Source organism: Pan troglodytes, chromosome 12, assembly GCF_028858775.2.
Source record: "Pan troglodytes isolate AG18354 chromosome 12, NHGRI_mPanTro3-v2.0_pri, whole genome shotgun sequence".
Classification (NCBI taxonomy): Eukaryota; Metazoa; Chordata; class Mammalia; order Primates; family Hominidae; genus Pan; species Pan troglodytes.
In genome coordinates this window covers 11,280,666-11,298,099 of record NC_072410.2, presented here as the reverse complement: position 1 = coordinate 11,298,099, position 17,434 = coordinate 11,280,666, and the positions used below count along the sequence as shown (strand labels likewise).

At 44.9% G+C, this 17,434-nt stretch overlaps 1 protein-coding gene across 3 annotated transcripts in view; it reads left to right on the top strand.

The window, feature by feature from the left end:
• The window catches only part of MERTK (MER proto-oncogene, tyrosine kinase), a 146,290-nt gene that overhangs the window by 37,973 nt on the left and 90,883 nt on the right, over positions 1-17,434 (top strand). For 2 of the 3 annotated variants that reach the window (XM_515690.8, XM_054678732.2), the window contains one exon: positions 7,023-7,443. In XM_515690.8, coding sequence (XP_515690.5) covers positions 7,023-7,443 — 421 coding nt within the window. Of the gene's footprint in view, positions 1-881; positions 1,083-7,022; positions 7,444-17,434 lie in introns of those variants that run through there. The other variant, XM_024354491.3, reaches the window with a different exon arrangement.

Here is a 17,434-nt window from a genome sequence, read left to right as displayed (position 1 = left end):
CCAGCCAGCACCCTCAGTCCCACAGGGCTGCCACCTGCCCTGCTCAGCCCTCTTCCCACAGCATGGAGGGACTCCAGGGCCAGGGAGGCTGCTTGCTGCCACATCCCCACCCACTATCATGGGACCTGCAATTTCAGTTGCTGCTGCTTTCTTTAGTCACCTCGGTGATCACCTTGGGCTGTGATCACCAAGCTTCAAGAAAATCAAAGGAGCTCATGTTAGGAAAGGCTTGTGGAGACCATCCCTGGAGAGACTGAGAGATGCCTTAGAGCTAAGAGCCCTTCGCATCCCAAGCCCGATGTATATTTTTTCCTCTCACTCATGGCTGGCAATTATATTACTCTAGTATTGCCCTTCCCCATGCATTGTCCAAGGCAGACATCACTAATTAAACTCAGCCCTTATCCCCGCAGGGCCCAGACCTGGCTTTAGAAATTCCTACTTTAGGTGGCCAGCAGGCCAGGGTTCAGATGCAAGCCAGTAACAGCCATGTCAGCCAATATCTTTGGAGTCTGCTGGTGGACTCGATGCCTATCAGCTCCTACTGCTGAGATCCTCTTGTCCTCACAAGAGTGCAAAGAAGTTATAGAGCTTTCCTGAGGCCATACCTTGAGGTGGTGAGGGACTGGGTGGGCCTCAGCCCTCTGACTGCAAAGCTGCTAGCTAACCTCTGAGCAGCACTGCCCACCAGCCCTTCTGCCTTTGCACACTGCATTTGACAAGTGCTCAGCAAGGATTCATGGATTTGAGGGTAGGATGCACTAGTTGATCACATGGAAAATAACATTCTTTACTGGCTTGCCCTCATGAACGAATTTTGAGTCTAAGAGACTATTCACAAAGTCCCTCAATGTCTGAGCCACTGTAATTGTGTGTCATAGGCATGCTGACAGCCTCTCCAAGTTCCGTCTCCAGCCACAGCAGTGTCCTTGCCTGGACCACCTCTCTTCCCTGCTCACCCTTCAGGACTCTGCACGTCACACCCGTTTATTCTGTAAATGTTTGCTGCATGTGACTCCATGCCAATCATCATGGTGGGTTCAGATGATGCCACCTCCAGCCTTCAAGGAAGTTACAGACAAGTATGTTCAGAAAAACAGGGCAAACTCACACAGAAAAATGGGCAGTATGTGAATAAACATTCATTAATCACGTCCCTTGGGCATGTCCTGTGCTGGGTGCTGAAGAAAGATGATGGAGACAAAAGCCCTGACTTTAAGAAGTGGACGTTAGGGCTCTGGTCAAGGGCTGCATGGTGATTGGAAACACATGGGCACAGGGCAGGGGTGCTGTACCACACAAGTCCAGGACTGGATGGAGTGGCCCCTGGAGTTGGTAAATGCAGCTGCTGGAGCAGCTGGGCAGCTACTCTGGGACCTGAGTGGGAGGCTGGTGATCCAAGGCAGCTTAGCAGCACTCGTTTATGTGAAGTTAAAATTCCACTCCAGCTGTTTATCCAGTCCACATGAGGAAGCAATCCTGGAAGAAGGTGGGAGGGATAAGGTGGAGATTTCTTGTGAATTCCACCCAAATTACAACCAGAGGCACCCCACTTTTCCATGTGCTGTGTAGAAACGACCACATTTGCATTAAGTCTTTGATGTGGGTAAGCCTTTCAGTTTGAATTCCTCTGCAATCACTCCCCAAAAATAATTTTGAGAGTATTCCACTTCTGTGGGGGAAAAACAGGGGGAAAAGATACGTTATACAACCAAAGTAATAGAAACAATGAAAAATTTAGCAACTTAAAATATAATTTCTAATTCATCATTGCCCAAACCCTTGGGTCCAAAACCTTGGAATGGTTTTTGTTTTGGCTTTTTTTTCTTCACATTTTGTATAATCACCCAGGGCCCCCACATAGGGCTGGTGAGGTTATGCATTGCACAGCTCTAGAGAACAATTTATACAGCCAACAACGATGTGAATGGCAATACCACCCCCCTAAAATTGTGCAGTAGGAGCCTCACCAATCTCACCAGCCACGTGGGGGTCCGGCCTCAGTCCCAACAGTTCTCAAGGGTTAGACCATGGAAGATTTTTACTAACTCATAATAAAATGAGAAAATAATTAAAATAATAGCTAACATTGAGTGCTTACTGTGATCCAGACAGTAATAACTCCTTTATTCCTGTTGGCAACCCTATGAGGCACCATGGTTGCCATCCCCACTTTCCCTGTGAGCAAACTGAGCCTGAGCAGCCTCGAGCCACCAGCCGTCCACTCCTGAGAACTCTCCTTTATGCCAGGATTGCATCTTTCCTCAATATCTGGTGTCAGACTGACTTTCCTTTGTGGAACACTGGTGGTAGTGAGGATGCTGTTGCTGTCAGCCCCCTCTTCTCGGTCTCCTGTATCCTTCCTACTCCTCACTGACTGCCCTTGTAGTCAGGTCTTCACTGCCTTCCTGGAAGGTTCCCACTTCCTGCTCTTCTTCCTTCTACTCAGCCAGTTGCTGGTGCCAGAATCCCCCTCATCAAGCCTAGCTCTGAGCCTTGCTCTCCCTTGCTCAGAAGCCTTCCAGAAACTTCTCCTGCCTCGACTGGGATTCAGGGCTCTCCACATTCACCTTAATTTTGGTTTATCTCCCATTTTTGTTCTAGCACAGTAGCTCTACTCTTCAGCTAAATTGCTGTTCCCAAACTGGTTGGGCTACTTCCTGTCTCTTCAGTTTCCCACCACCTTTGACCCTGGCAGCCCCAGGCACCTTCTCCATCCCTCCTCAGATCCATCCTTTACTCACTCATTCAACAAACCTATTTTGAGCACCTCCTACATACTGGCTGTAGTGTAGGTGGTAGGTATCATGGAGCTTTCAGTCCGGCAGTGGAGAAAGAACTGGATGAGTAATCGTAAGATGTATTACAAAAGGGTCCTAGCACCTAACCTGGGGGTGCTAACTATAGGAGGTTAGTCAGAGAAGGCCTCCCTGATGCTATGGGCAGCCTCCCCTCCCCACCCCCAGTTAGCCATGTCCATCTCCCCTTCAGCTCCTGGGACCCACTGTGGCTCTGTTCCTGAAATAAGTCTCTTTCTTTATCCCATTTGACTGTCGTAGCAAATCTTGAACCCAGGAGGTGCTATATAAATATCTGTTGGCAATCAAATCATTCTATCAACTTCTGGTAAATCAAATTGTACAGATCAGATATATATAGATATATAGATATATATAGATATATAGATATAGATATATCTATATATATATATATATATATTTTTTTTTTTTTTTTGAGACGGAGTTTCGCTCTTGTTGCCCAGGCTGAAGTGCAATGGTGAGATCTTGGCTCACTGCAACCTCTGCCTCCCGGGTTCAAGTGATTCTCCTGTCTCAGCCTCCTGAGTAGCTGGGATTACAGGCACCCGCCACTACGCTTGGCTAAATTTTGGTATTTTTAGTAGAGACGGGGTTTCACCATGTTGGCCAGGCTTGTCTCGAACTCCTGACCTCAGGTGATCCACCCACCTCAGCCTCCCAAAGTGCTGGGATTACAGGCGTGAGCCACCGCGCCTGGCCCAGATATCTTTTAAACCATCTAGAGTGTTGAGTGATTTCAGGGTAGGTTTCGTGGCTCCCTGACTTCAGTGATGTCACTTTAGTGGGTGGCCTTGCCCGTAACCAAGTTAACACTTTGTTTGGTGAACAGCTTGGCTCATGGAAAACTGAAGATTATACCCCAAATTGTAATCAGAGGTTATTATCTTGCAGGGTTGGGCTTACAAAACAGACTTTATTATTATTTTTTTTAATTTTTTTTTTTTTCTGAGACAGAGTCTCGCTCTGTCCCCCAGGCTAGAGTACAGTGGCGCGATCTCGGCTCACTGCAAGCTCCGCCTCCCGGGTTCCGCCATTCTCCTGCCTCAGCCTCCCGAGTAGCTGGGACTACCTGCGTCTGCCACCATGCCCGGCTAATTTTTTGTATTTTTAGTAGAGATGGGGTTTCACCATGTTAGCCAGGATGGTCTCGATCTCCTGACCTCGTGATCCACCTGCCTCGGCCTCCCAAAGTGCTGGGATTACAGGCGTGAGCCACTGCGCCCAGCCCCAGACTTTCATTTTATATTGTATATGCTTCAATAAATATTTGAATTTTTTCACAACAAATTTGTTAAGTTCCTAATTAAAAATTTAAAATATTCTTAAATAAATTAAACCAATGAAGGTATAATTTGCTTCTCCCACTTCCCATTTTTGCCTTCTAAGAAAGGGACCTATATTTAAATGGGGGGAAAAAGTGATTTGGATTAAACCCCTAACTCCTGAGTCCTCTGTAGCTCAGTGAATAGGAAGAACCACAGATGAGTGTGCCCACCCAAGTGGCAAAGGTGAATTGTCAGGGCTTCAAAGTACATGAATAAAGGGCCAAGTGTGGTGGCTCACGCCTGTAATCCCAGCACTTTGGGAGGCCGAGGCAGGCGGATCACGAGGTCAGGAGATCGAGACCATCCTGGCTAACATGGTGAAACCCCGTCTCTACTAAAAATACACAGATTAGCCGGGCATGGTGGCGCGCACCTGTAGTCCCAGCTACTCAGGAGGCTGAGGCAGGAAAATCACTTGAACCTGGGAGGCAGAGGTTGCAGAGAACTGAGATTGCGCCACTGCACTCCACTCCAGCCTGGTGACAGAGCAAGACTCCATCTCAGAAAGCAAACAAAAACAAAGCCTACATGAGTAAGTAGAGCACCCTTGAGGGAGCTCTGCAGGCATGAGACAAACAGCCAGAACATGCATTGCTGCAGAAAGCATCCACACATCAGAGGAAGGGGAGCCCCCTCCTCCCAAGAGCATAGGTCCACCCTTGTGAAGGTTTGCCTGGCATGTGGGCTGTGAGTGACTGGAGAGGCAATGGTCCCTGTCTGTTGTCATCCTGATCTTCACTCCCTAGCATAAGTGAACACTCCCATGATGGCACATTCATCTGTCTGGACAGCTGGGCTCCAGGCCAGCCCACAGCTGACCCACATAGCCCTCCCCTAAAGCACACAGAAGGCCCTACACTCCCACACTCACCAAGACCTCAGGATAAGGAAAAGTCTTCCTGTATCCTTGTAGGAAAATCTCTTCTATCTGGCATTGATCCTGACTCACTAAGGAGGCAGTTCCCAAAGGCAACAGCCATGAGAGTTGGCCCCCAACATCAAAGGGGCCTGGGAGGGAGCAGTTGCTGGAATGGGAGAGGGAGCTGCATGGCAAGGGCTCCCAGACAGGGGTATGCCCTTCAGTTGAGGCAAATGTGCTGTCCAGAGTGGCTTGGCAGAGAGGAACCTAGAGGAAAAATTCCCAGATCCCCTCCCTTCTGCCCCACGATTTCCTACTTATATCTCCCATTAGCCAATTAAATACTTAACTGAATACTTAAATTTTAAAAATTCCAGCCTGGGCACATACATAGCCAGACTCCCTCCCTACAAGAAAAAATTTTAAACTAGCTGGACATGGTAGCATGAGCCTATAGTACAACCTACTCGGGAGGCTGAGGTAGGAGGATCGCTTGAGCCTAGGAGATTGAAGTTGCAGTGAGTTACTGTACCACTGCTCTCCAGCCTGGGTGACAGAGCAAGAAAGCCCTGTTTGTTTAAAAAACAATTATTTGTTGTTCATCCGAAATTCAAGCTTAACTGGGCGTCCTGTGTTATTTGTTAAATCGGGCACAACTCTGAGCAAAGAACACCCTACTCCCTGCACACACACACTCAGGAGCCCAGGAGGGCATGATGTCCTGAGCACGGCAGGAGGCCAGCCCTTGAGCAAGGATGGAGCCCCCACTGTGTACCTCCAGTCACCAACCCATAATGTAGAATGCTAGGCCTATATCTCTCTCACCCACCTGTCTCACTCACTCCCTCCCAACGTATTTGAATAGATAACAACCAGTGTAGAATCTGTGTCCAAAAATGCCACTCAGAAAGCTAAAAGTACAGCTATTATGAGCCTTCCCTTGCTCAGAAACCGTCTAAAATACTTGTGGACCAGATGAAATAAAAACATTTCCAGGTTTATTCCAGCAAGCAAGCATTTTCCTGGAAGCTTCAGTATTCTATAGCTGGTAACTTAAGAACACTTTTTTTGTTGTTAAGGCACAAAAATTGTAAACTCATCTCTTTGTGGCCATGAGCAGCTTTTTTTTTTTTTTTTTTTCCTGATACAGGGTCTCACTCTGTCACCCAGGCTGGAGTGCAGTGGCACAATCTTGGCTCACCACAGCCTTGATCTCCTGGGCTCAAGCGATCCTCCTTCCTCAGCCCCCCAAGTAGCTGGGACTACAGATGCATGCCAACACATCTGGCTAATTTTTGGGGTGGTTTTTTTTTTTCGAACCTCAATCAGCTTTTTAAAGACTATCAGCCAAATTTGCAGCATAGTCTCTGACAGAGCAGACAGTAAGAAAAGTTATTTATTTTGAGACAGGGTCTCTCTCTGTCGCCCAGGCTGGAGTGCTGTGGTGCTACCTTGGCTCACTGTAACCTTCGCCTCCCAGGTTCAAGCTGTTCTCCTGCTTCAACCTCCTGAGTAGCTGGGATTACGGGAATGTGCCACCATGCCCAGCTAATTTTTGTATTTTTAGTAGAGACAGGTTTTTGCCATGTTGGCCAGGCTTGTCTCAAACTCCTGACCTCAGGTGATCCTCCCGTCTCGACCTCCCAAAGTGCCAAGATTACAGGTGTGAGCCACCGCGCCTGGCCAAGAAAAGTGACCTTGAGCCCTGCTGTGTCATCACCTTCTTCTTATACTGCTGAGTTGGGCATGAAGGACTTGGAATGAGTCAGTAATAAGAAAATTTTTATTTTTGGTAGGGGTGGTTACATTTCTTCAGGACTCTTCCAGAGGCGAGTTTACAAACGAATGAACTGGTGAATGAGAATATGTCCAGATGTGTGTGTTAATGAATTCTGCTTATCTTTTCCTGGGGCACAGAGGACACCCCAGTGCTCTCTCTTCTTGGCCTAAGAAGTTGGGAACATACTTGGGAAACTCTTCTTATTTAAAAGGCTAAAATTTGGATGTTCTGTTTTACAGCTATCACTGAGGCAAGGGAAGAAGCCAAGCCTTACCCGCTATTCCCGGGACCTTTTCCAGGGAGCCTGCAAACTGACCACACACCGCTGTTATCCCTTCCTCACGCCACTGGGTACCAGCCTGCCTTGATGTTTTCACCAACCCAGCCTGGAAGACCACATACAGGAAACGTAGCCATTCCGCAGGTGACCTCTGTCGAATCAAAGCCCCTACCGCCTCTTGCCTTCAAACACACAGTTGGACACATAATACTTTCTGAACATAAAGGTGTCAAATTTAATTGCTCAATCAGTGTACCTAATATATACCAGGACACCACAATTTCTTGGTGGAAAGATGGGAAGGAATTGCTTGGGGCACATCATGCAATTACACAGTTTTATCCAGATGATGAAGTTACAGCAATAATCGCTTCCTTCAGGTATGTGTTCTTTCTTCCTTTTTTATTTTTTTAGTTTTAATATTTATTTATTTATTTATTTACTTACTTATTGAGACAGAGTATCATTCTGTAGCCCAGGCTGGAGTGCAGTGGCACGATCTCAGCTCATTGCAACCTCCACCTCCTGAGTTCAAACGATTCTCCTGCCTCAGCCTCCGGCGTAGCTGGGATTACAGGCGCCCACCACCACACCCAGCTAATTTTTTTTTTTTTTTTTTTTTTGTATTTTTTGTAGCGATGAGGTTTCACCATGATGCCCAGGCTGGTCTCAAACTCCTGACCTTGGGTGATCCGGCCACCTAGGCCTCCCAAAGTGCTGGGATTACAGGCATGAGCCACCTTGCCAGGCCTCTTCCTTTCTTTTTAAATGTCATTATGCTAATGCTGCCTCAAAAGCAAAAGCCTTTTGTTTTCTATTTAAGCAAACCACTGGTCCCTTTAGAGAGTTGAAGGATAGCTGACAGTGTGTGTTCAATCTGAGCTTGGCAGTGTTGGAACTGTTGGTTAACAGATACTCAGGGGCTGGGCCTGGGAGGCTACTTCCCACCTGACCTACATATCATATCAAGTACAGCTGGACCCAAGAGCTCTACCAGTGAGTGGGAACAGTGTTTCTTACCGGGTAGGAGGAGACGTTAAAATCACCCTGGCCATGTGGGGCTTTTTAAACAGTGCAATTGCTTGAGCTAGAGAGTTCTGGGCTATAGTGTGCTATGCCAATTGGGTATCTTCATCAATATGGGGATTCCCCCCACTACCACCAAAAGCAGGGGACCACCAGGTTGCCTAAGGAGGAGTGAACTGGCCCAGGTCAGAAACGGAGCAGGTCGAAACTCCTGCACTGTTCAGTAGTGGGATTTCACCTGTGACTAGCCACTGCATTCCAGCCTGGGCAACATAGTGAGACCCTGTCTCAAAAAAAAAAAAAAAAAAAACCCAAAAAATAAAAACCAGTGCAGCTCTCTCATCCCTTCAGTTACCCTGCCGCCCCTGCCTTCCACCTCTCCCCACCGCCTCGCAGTGCTGATGTAGCCCCTGTGCACCGTGGGGCAGGAAGAGATGGAAAGTCTGTCTCTGGAAATGAGACAGGCCCTAAGCCTCAGGCCATCATCTCAGTGCTCCACTTTGTTTTTTAAGAGCAAGCTAGATGAGGTGGAGGGTTGTGTGAGACAGGGATAAGCTAAGCCAGGACTTATACCTGGAATACTCTGTCTTCCCAGGGACCCAGCTGTCATGTCTCAGAATGCTGCAGACGGGCAGGTAGATGCTTCTCTTCTTGCCACCCCTTTTGTATTCTCCCCTCTTTCCTCCTAGCCAGGAGGTGTTTTGCTTTTCTGTTTTTGTTTTTTTGCATCAGGATTTCGTTGCGTGCACAGTTTTAGAATTGGGTTGGCCTGTGGTTGTTAAAAGCACAAAATGAGGTCAGAGCCACACAGGGTGGAAGCAAGAGCCTTTTTCCTGCAATTCCTCCACTTTGGAGTGGAGCCTTCTTTGATCTGTTACATTTTCACTTTCTGTGACATGATACTTGGCACCGTCCCATACTGGGTCATGCCTTTTAGTGAATCATTTTGTTTCCTTTTCAGAAAACCACCTCACAATTACCACAGACCTAACTACTCAGGTTAGTGTGCCAACACTTCCACAAGATGTGCCCTTTTTTTTACATTTTTTCCCCCAGGTTGTAGGCTTGCTTAGTGGATAATCCCTTAGCCTCCAGGCAGAAAATGCAACTTCCACATTACTCTGGCTGAGTCTCTCGGCAGCCATTCTCAGCCAGTGGCTAAGACTGCTTAGGAGATTTGACTATATTTTTTCTGCATCAACTATAAAAAGCAGATGTCTTACAATTACATAGACATAGCTTCTGAAGAGATAAGTAAAACTATCATTTAATAATAAGTGAATGACCGAGGCAGGCGGATCACAAGTCAAGAGATCGAGACCATCCTGGCCAACGTATTGAAACCCCGTCTCTACTAAAAATACGAAAATTAGCTGGGCGTGGTGGCGCACGCCTATAGTCCCAGATACTGGGGAGACTGAGGCAGGAGAATTGCTTGAACCTGGGAGATGGAGGTTGCAGTAAGCCAAGATTGCACCACTGCACTCCAGCCTGGCAACAGAGTGAGACTCCATCTCAAAAGAAAAAAAAAAAAAAAGAAGTGAATGAGGAGTAGTTTAAAGATTTCAAGAACAGCAAGCTGGCACATTGGTCTCATTGGGTGTCACCTAGGAGGGGAGCATAGCCCTACCTTGCTGTCTCTCTGGACTTGGCCAGTGTATGACTGTGGGTGAGCTGCCTCATCTTCCCTGGTCTATTTTCCAAAGGAAGAGATGGACTTGGACCATGTGACTGCCAGCTCTACTTCTGCTCTCAGATGCCATGAGCTGTTCAGAGGACTTAAATTGTAGAGTTTTAAAATTTTGATTAGTCAGTTTCTTGTTTTGGACCCATCTCTTTAGAGTACAGAAGATGACCTGGGTATTATTTTGAGAACTTTAGAAGTTTGGAGTAGAATTTATTCTACTGTGTGTTTTCAGCTTATTATATATAAACTCATTCTAAAGGAGAAAAATCTTATTTGACCTCCAAACTAAGCCTGAAAGCAAATTTAGCGATCAGAATTTTTGCAAATGATGAGCATTTCTTTTTTGAGACGGAGTCTCGCTCTGTCACCCAGGCTGGAGTGCAGTGGCGCAACCTCGGCTCACTGCAAACTCTGCCTCCCGGGTTCATGCCATTCTCCTGCCTCAGCCTCCCGAGTAGCTGGGACTACAGGCGCCCGCCACCATGCCCAGCTAAGTTTTTGTATTTTTAGTAGAGACAGGATTTCACCGTGTTAGCCAGGATGGTCTCGATCTCCTGACCTCGTGATCCACCCGCCTCGGCCTCCCAAAGTGCTGGGATTATAGGCGTGAGCCACCGTGCCTGGCCATGATGAGCATTTAGTTGAATTAGGTAGCATACATGATGATACCAAATTTGCCTGTATATGATTCTTCAACTTTATTAAGATAATGTTCAGGGGCACAGTAGTTGTACAGTGATTCAATGAAATAAATTATAGTTGTAAGAGTTAAAGAAAGAGGAAAGAAACACGAAATGCAGCTTAACAGTTAAAGATGGGTTTATTTTAGAGAAATAAACCTGAGAGGGGCTCCTGGCCAATTTTGGTGAGGAGCATTATCTTTTATAGACTAAGAGTATATATTAGTTTCAGGGTAGGGGGCTTATCACAAGCTTGGAATGTTTGTATGTTGGGCAGAAGTTTATAGCAGGGTTGGAATGTCTCTGGTCAGACGGGAGGTTATCTTGGGGCTGACATCTCTCTGGCCGAAGGGGACGTTATCTCAGGGCTGGCATGTCTCAGGTCAGGGAGGAGTTTGGAATGTTTTTGGTTGGAGATGTTATTTGTGGTTTATGGTCATGCTGACCTTAGCCATTAGGCTGATGCCCTTTAGATTTAGGCGGTTTTTAATCAAGGTGAACTTTAGAATGACAGTGCTTGTCCAAGATGGCGATACTCCTGCTCTGTCAATAGTTACTTAATCAAGATGACAAATATTTATATAATTTCTTGGCAAGAGAGGATGATGTTGGAGTTGCTAAATGTGCATTGTTTTTTAGGTGAGGACACTGAGCCCCATGAGCAGGGTCACTAGGCAGTGAGCTAGTCTTACTTAAACAGGGAGCCTGATTTGCACACCTGCAGTGACCTCTCTTCTCACATCTCCTGGGCCCTAAGGAAATCTACTGTGGCTCCCAGGAACAGTGAAGAGTTAAAAAATAGTTTTAGGCTTTCAATATAAGTAATTTTGTTAGAAATTCATTAGCCTGCAATTTTGCTGGAGTTGCCATTAGCGACATCTATGTGGACTATGTTTATTCAAGAGAATGTGCAATTAAAATCACTAGGGGCAGAGAACATGGATGTATATTGGCAGGGGTCAAAAGGACTCTAGAGAGAAACACCTGGTATTTTCAGTTTGGTCATGGGACCTTTTTTTTCTAAAAGGTATTAGGATCACACATAGAAATTCCCATAAGAATAGGCAGAATTTATGTGAATTTTTAACATGATGAGGTCTCTAGATTGAGGACCCCATACTTTGTATCTGCACTCATTCTTTAAATATGGCACAATCGTGAGTTACTAGAGACTGACCCGGTGTTTTATCTTTCTTTTCATTATACTTTAAGTTCTGGGATACATGTGCAGAATGTGCAGGTTTGTTACACAGGTATACACGTGCCATGGTGCTTTGCTACACCCATCAACCCATCATCTACATTAGGTATTTCTCCTAATGCTATCCCTCCCCCAGCCCCCCCACCCCAACAGGCCCCGACGTGTGAAAGTTCCCTTCCCTGTGTCCACGTGTTCTCATTGTTCAATTCCCACTGATGAGTGAGAGAATATGCAATATTTGGTTTTCTGTTCCTGTGTTAGTTTGCTGAGAATGATGGGTTCCAGCGTCATCCATGTCCCTGCAAAGGACATGAACTCATCCTTTTTTATGGCTGCATAGTATTCCATGGCATATATGTGTCACATTTTCTTAATTCAGTCCATCATTGATGGACATTTGGATTGATTCCAAGTCTTTGCTATTGAGAATGATGCTGTAATAAACATATGTGTGCATATGTCTTTATAGTAGAATGATTTCTAATCCTTTGGGTATATACCCAGTAATGGGATTGCTGGGTCAAATGATATTTCTGGTTCTAGATCCTTGAGGAATTGCCACACTGTCTTCCACAAAGGTTGAACTAATGTACACTCCCACCAACAGTGTAAAAGTGTTCCTATTTCTCCACATCCTCTCCAGCATCTGTTGCTTCCTGACTTTTTAATGATCGCCATTTAAACTGGTGTGAGATGGTATCTCATTGTGGTTTTGATTTACATTTCTCCAATGACCAATAATGATGAGCTTTTTTTCATGTGTTTTTTGGCCGCACAAATGTCTTCTTTTGAGAAGTGTCTGTTCATATCCTTTGCCCACTTTTTGATGGGGTCGTTTGTTTTTTTCTTGTAAATTTGTTTAAGTTCTTTGTAGATTCTGGATATTAGCCCTTTGTCAGATGGATAGATTGCAGAAATTTTCTCGCATTCTATAGGTTGCCTGCTCACTCTGATGATAGTTTCTTTTGCTATGCAGAAGCTCTTTAGTTTAATTAGATCCCATTTGTCAATTTTGGCTTTTGTTGCCATTGCTTTTGGTGTTTTCATCATGAAGTCTTTGCCCATGCCTATGTCCTGAATGGTACTGTCTAGGTTTTCTTCTAGAGTTTATATGATTTCAGGTCTTACATTTAAGGGGAAGAGAAGGGAAAGCATCTGGTCTTTGGTCCTAAAACAGCACCTGTCCTAGCTGAAGATGTGGTTTAGAGTATCTAATGGCCCAGAGCTTTGGTTACTTCTCACACCTTCCATTGCTCTTACACCCTCTTTCCCATAGTGGCCCCTGCTGTTATATAGCTCTCTCCCTTCCAAAGGAAGAAAGGACTGTGATAAAGTCATTTACTCTAAGGAAAGCTGTAACATTCACTGGTGATGTCATTTTAGACACCAAGAAATAGAGATATTGTAAAAATCAATACACATAGGCAAGTACACACTAGTTATCAAAATGGCCATCCTTGCACATGAAGGTGTTTTCCGGCAATTCATTATTTGTTGGCTGCATAGTTAACTGAGGGATGGCTGAACATTGAGGCAAGTTGGGCAGACCTGGTCCCTGTCCTCCTGCTCATGGTTGTGAACAGAATGGAGGGGAAGGGCCAAATCAAACGTCAGGTGCGGCGGCGCTAAGGTACTGTTGCCTTCAGATTTTAGATTTGTCCTTGAAGTATTAATTTAAAGGAGGAGGAACTGGCACCAGGACTGGGGGAGGTACACTTCTGCCTCTCAGGAGCAACCGCATCTTGCAATCAAATCTCAGTTAATTGAAACTTGGGGAAGAAAGATGGAAATAATAGGAGCTCATGGACATTTAAGTACGAATCCCATGTACTCTGGAAAGACTAAGGGAGATTTGGCATCATGCACAAGAGTGTCCCTGAAAGATTTTTAAACTACTTGGTCTTGGCTCGTGTGTGTGTGTGTGTGTGTGTGTGTGTGTGTGTGTGTGTTTAAATTATTTTAATAGTAATATATGTATTTTGTCAAAAACTTGGAAAATACCAAACAAGTACAAAGAAAGAAACAATGGCTTATAATTGCAACTCTGAGAAAAATTTTCCAATTATATATAAATAAATTAAATGTTCTTGAAATTAATCTTTTATTGCATAGATGATTATATATCCTGTTTCATTCAGTTTATATTATGAATATTTCTGTATATTATTAAAAGTCTTCAAAAAAATTTTTTTGTTTTTTGAGACAGAGTCTTGCTCTGTCACCCAGGCTGGAGTGCAGTGGCGTAATCTCAGCTCATTGCAACCTCCACCTCCCGGGTTTAAGCAATTCTCCTGACTTAGTCTCCTGAGTAGCTGGGAGTACAGGCGCCCACCACCATGCCCAGCTAATTTTTTGTATTTTTAGTAGAGACAGAGTTTCATGGTGTTAGCCAGGATGGTCTTGATCTCCTGACCTCATGATCTGCCCTCCTCGGCCTCCCAAAGTGCTGGTATTATAGGCATGAGCCACTGCGCCCGGCAAGTCTTCAAAATATTTAAAGGTATTTTATTGCATAGATGATTACATATTCTGTTTCATTCAGTTTATATTATGAACATTTCTGTATATTACTAAAAGTCTTCAAAATATTTTAAGGCTGCTATATGCCACTGTAATCTGCTGTTGTGAAATAAAAGCAAATATAGAAGGATGCAAATGAAATTATAAAATTAAAAATTTTTTAATTTTTGTAAATGACAAATTCTTTTTAAAATGCTGAGTTTGGGGTATATACAAGGGAAGAAATAACTGATGTTCTGCTCCTAGCCTAGGTGCCCTCTTGAGCTATGCTTGTTTTATGCTAATAATCTCCCTCTTCTTTTCCTGTTTCACTTGGATGTCTGTTATTGTTGATGGAGCCAGGAGTCATCTTTGATTAATAGGTGTAGAAAACATTCAGTGTCTGCTACAGGTTGAGGTCCCTCGAGAGCATTCACCTGGCCTCCTTTATGAGACTTGAGTCAGTGGGCTGGGCCTCCTCCTTGGTGCTGTAGCCACTAACCTGCCTCACCTGTATCCAATATCAGCTCGAAACTAGCATATCCGTTTGTCCAGGTTCCAGAACACTGCTTGACCAAGACCTTTCACTGGAGTCTCCAAAGAAGGGTGTAATTTGGGATATATATTATAATTAGCTCTGATGTCTAGTATAGCAAGTAAACAGCCCTCTAGCTTGGGTGGAAATGTGCCCTGGTCAGGCGCAACACTCCAGAAGGGCAGCAGCCACCAGACCAGACGACAGGGAAGCCCAGCTCCCAAGCAAAACCAAAAACTGGTGGGAGTCTTGTGGTGAGGGGAAAGTATTTGTTGTTTGTTTTCTGTTTAGTCTAGGGATTCACACTGCTTTTTAAATTCTGGCATAGTTCCTAGTGGCTAAAGCTGGAAAGATTCTACTGTTTCATTAAATTTTCTTTGTAAAAATGTTAAGTTGGGGCCAGGCACGGTGGCTTATGCCTGTAATCCCAGCACTTTGGGAGGCCAAAGAGGGAGGATTGCTTGAGCCCGGGAGTTCGAGACCAGCCCGAGCAACACAATAGGACCCCATTGCTACAAAAAAATTAAAAAAAAAAAAAAATTAGGCAGACATGGTGGTGCACACTTGTGGTCCCAGCTACTCAGGAGGCTGAGGTGGGAGGATCGCTTGAGCCTCGGAGTTTGAAGCTGCAGTGAGCCATGATCCACTCCAGCCTGGGCAACAGAACAACACTGCCTCGAAAACAAAACAAAAGCGGGTAGTTTGCGTCTCCTGACATCCTGTTTCCTTTGGGGCCCCCATCTCCATGCATCTCCATGCAGGCTCCTGGTACTGTGGATGCTGTGTTTTCGGGGCCCCCATGGGCTCTCTGTGCTGGGCTTTTCCCTCCCATCTTGCCTTACTGGGGCTGATGCCTGTTGCCGGTTCTTTATTCTGCTGCTCTTGGTGGCAATGAGAACAGAATCTAGAAAATAAAAATCTAATTTCTTTAACCAAACCATCTGCTGGAAAAGCTGTTATTAACCACAGATGCCTGATACTTTCTGACTTGTGACCTGTTCACAAGACTTCCTTTCAGCTCGAACTTCCTTGCCCTTGGCTTACGCTGACGGCACCATGTGAACGGTGGCAGGTGAAAACAGGGCGCTTACAGTGGACCTATTTCTTAAAATTATTTTTTTTCATTTTTAATTTTTTTGACATGGTAAAATATATATAACATAAAGTCCCCCATTTCAACCCATTTTGAGTATACAATTCAGTGGCATTCACGTTTTTGTGCAACCATCAGCACACGTTGCACATCCATCTCCAGAACTCCAGTAGAGTAACCACTACTCTATTTTTTATTTTTTTTTTATTTTATTTATTTATTTTTCTTGAGACAGGGTTTCACTCTGTTGCTCAGGCTGGAGCGCAGTGGTGCGATCACGGCTTATTGCAGCCTCGACCTCCCAGGCTCAGGCGATCCTCCCACCTCAGCCTCCCCAGTAGCTGGGACCACAGGCATGAGCCACTGTACCTAGCTGTTTTTTATTTGTTTTTTTGTATTTGTAGAGACAGGGTTTTGCCATGTTGTCCAGGCTGGTCTTGAACTCCTGGGCTCACGTGATCCTTCTGCCTCAGCCTCCCACAGTCTACTTTCTTTCTCTGTGAGTTTGACTACTCCAACTACCTCATATAGGTGGCATCATACAATATTTGTCCTTTTTTTTGTATTTCTTTTAAAAAGACTCTAGAGGATAACTGCTACTTCCAAGTCATTTCTGAGCAGGCTAGACTGGTAGTGGTAAGGACTGAGGGTTAGAGACATGCTGTGTGTGTATAAGATGTGCCTGGGCTAACCCAGCCTGTGCTGCCCTGGGGTGATGGGTTTCTGCAGCTGCTGGCCATGCAGCTGTACCCAGGTGGTTCCTGTCTAGACACCATGGCTGAGTATGTGCCATTTCTTTTGTCTTCCCTCATTCAGATGTTTGTATTTGGCCAAAATCTGATGAGATTTTTATACCATTTTTCTTAAGCAGTGGTAGAACATTCTGACTATTCAAAAAGTGTTTTTTCCACTCCAGCCCCCAGCCCTCTCCCTGTAGGGAATGGAGGTTACCCATCTCTTGGGTATCTTTCCAGAGATATTCAATCCCTATGTAATCCTATGTATGTCTGTATGTGTGTGCTAGTCTCCAGCATGGTGTGTTAATCTAATAGAATGCTACTCATAGCTGTGGTTAAATCAATACCCAGGGTATTTTTTTGTGGCTATGGAAATTCTGTTTTCAGCTGAATCATGTAATATGCTATAATTATATTTTACTTCTTGTCTTAGTCTGTTTTCTGTTGCTTATAAAAGAATACTTGAAACTGAGTAAATTATAACGAAAGGAAATTTATTTCTCACAGTTAAGGAGGCTGGGACATTCAAGGTCAAGGACCCCCATCTGATAATGGTCTTCTTGCTGATGCGACTCTGCAGGGTCCTAAGGCAACGCAGGGCATCACACGGCGAGGGGGCTAAGCGTGCGCATGTGCTAGCTTAGGTCTCTCTTCCTCTTCTTATAAAGCTGCCAGTTCCACTCCCATTAATTCTTTATCCCATTGTTAATCCATGAATGGATTAATCCATTCATGAGGGCAGAGTCCTCATGACCCAATCACCTCTTAAAGGCCTCACATCTCCATACTGCCACATTGGGGATTAAGTTTTAATACAACTTTTGAAGGGAATATTCAAGCCATAGCACTTAAGGACTTAGCACTTAATTAATTAATTAATTAATTTGAGACAGGGTCTCACTCTATCTTCCAG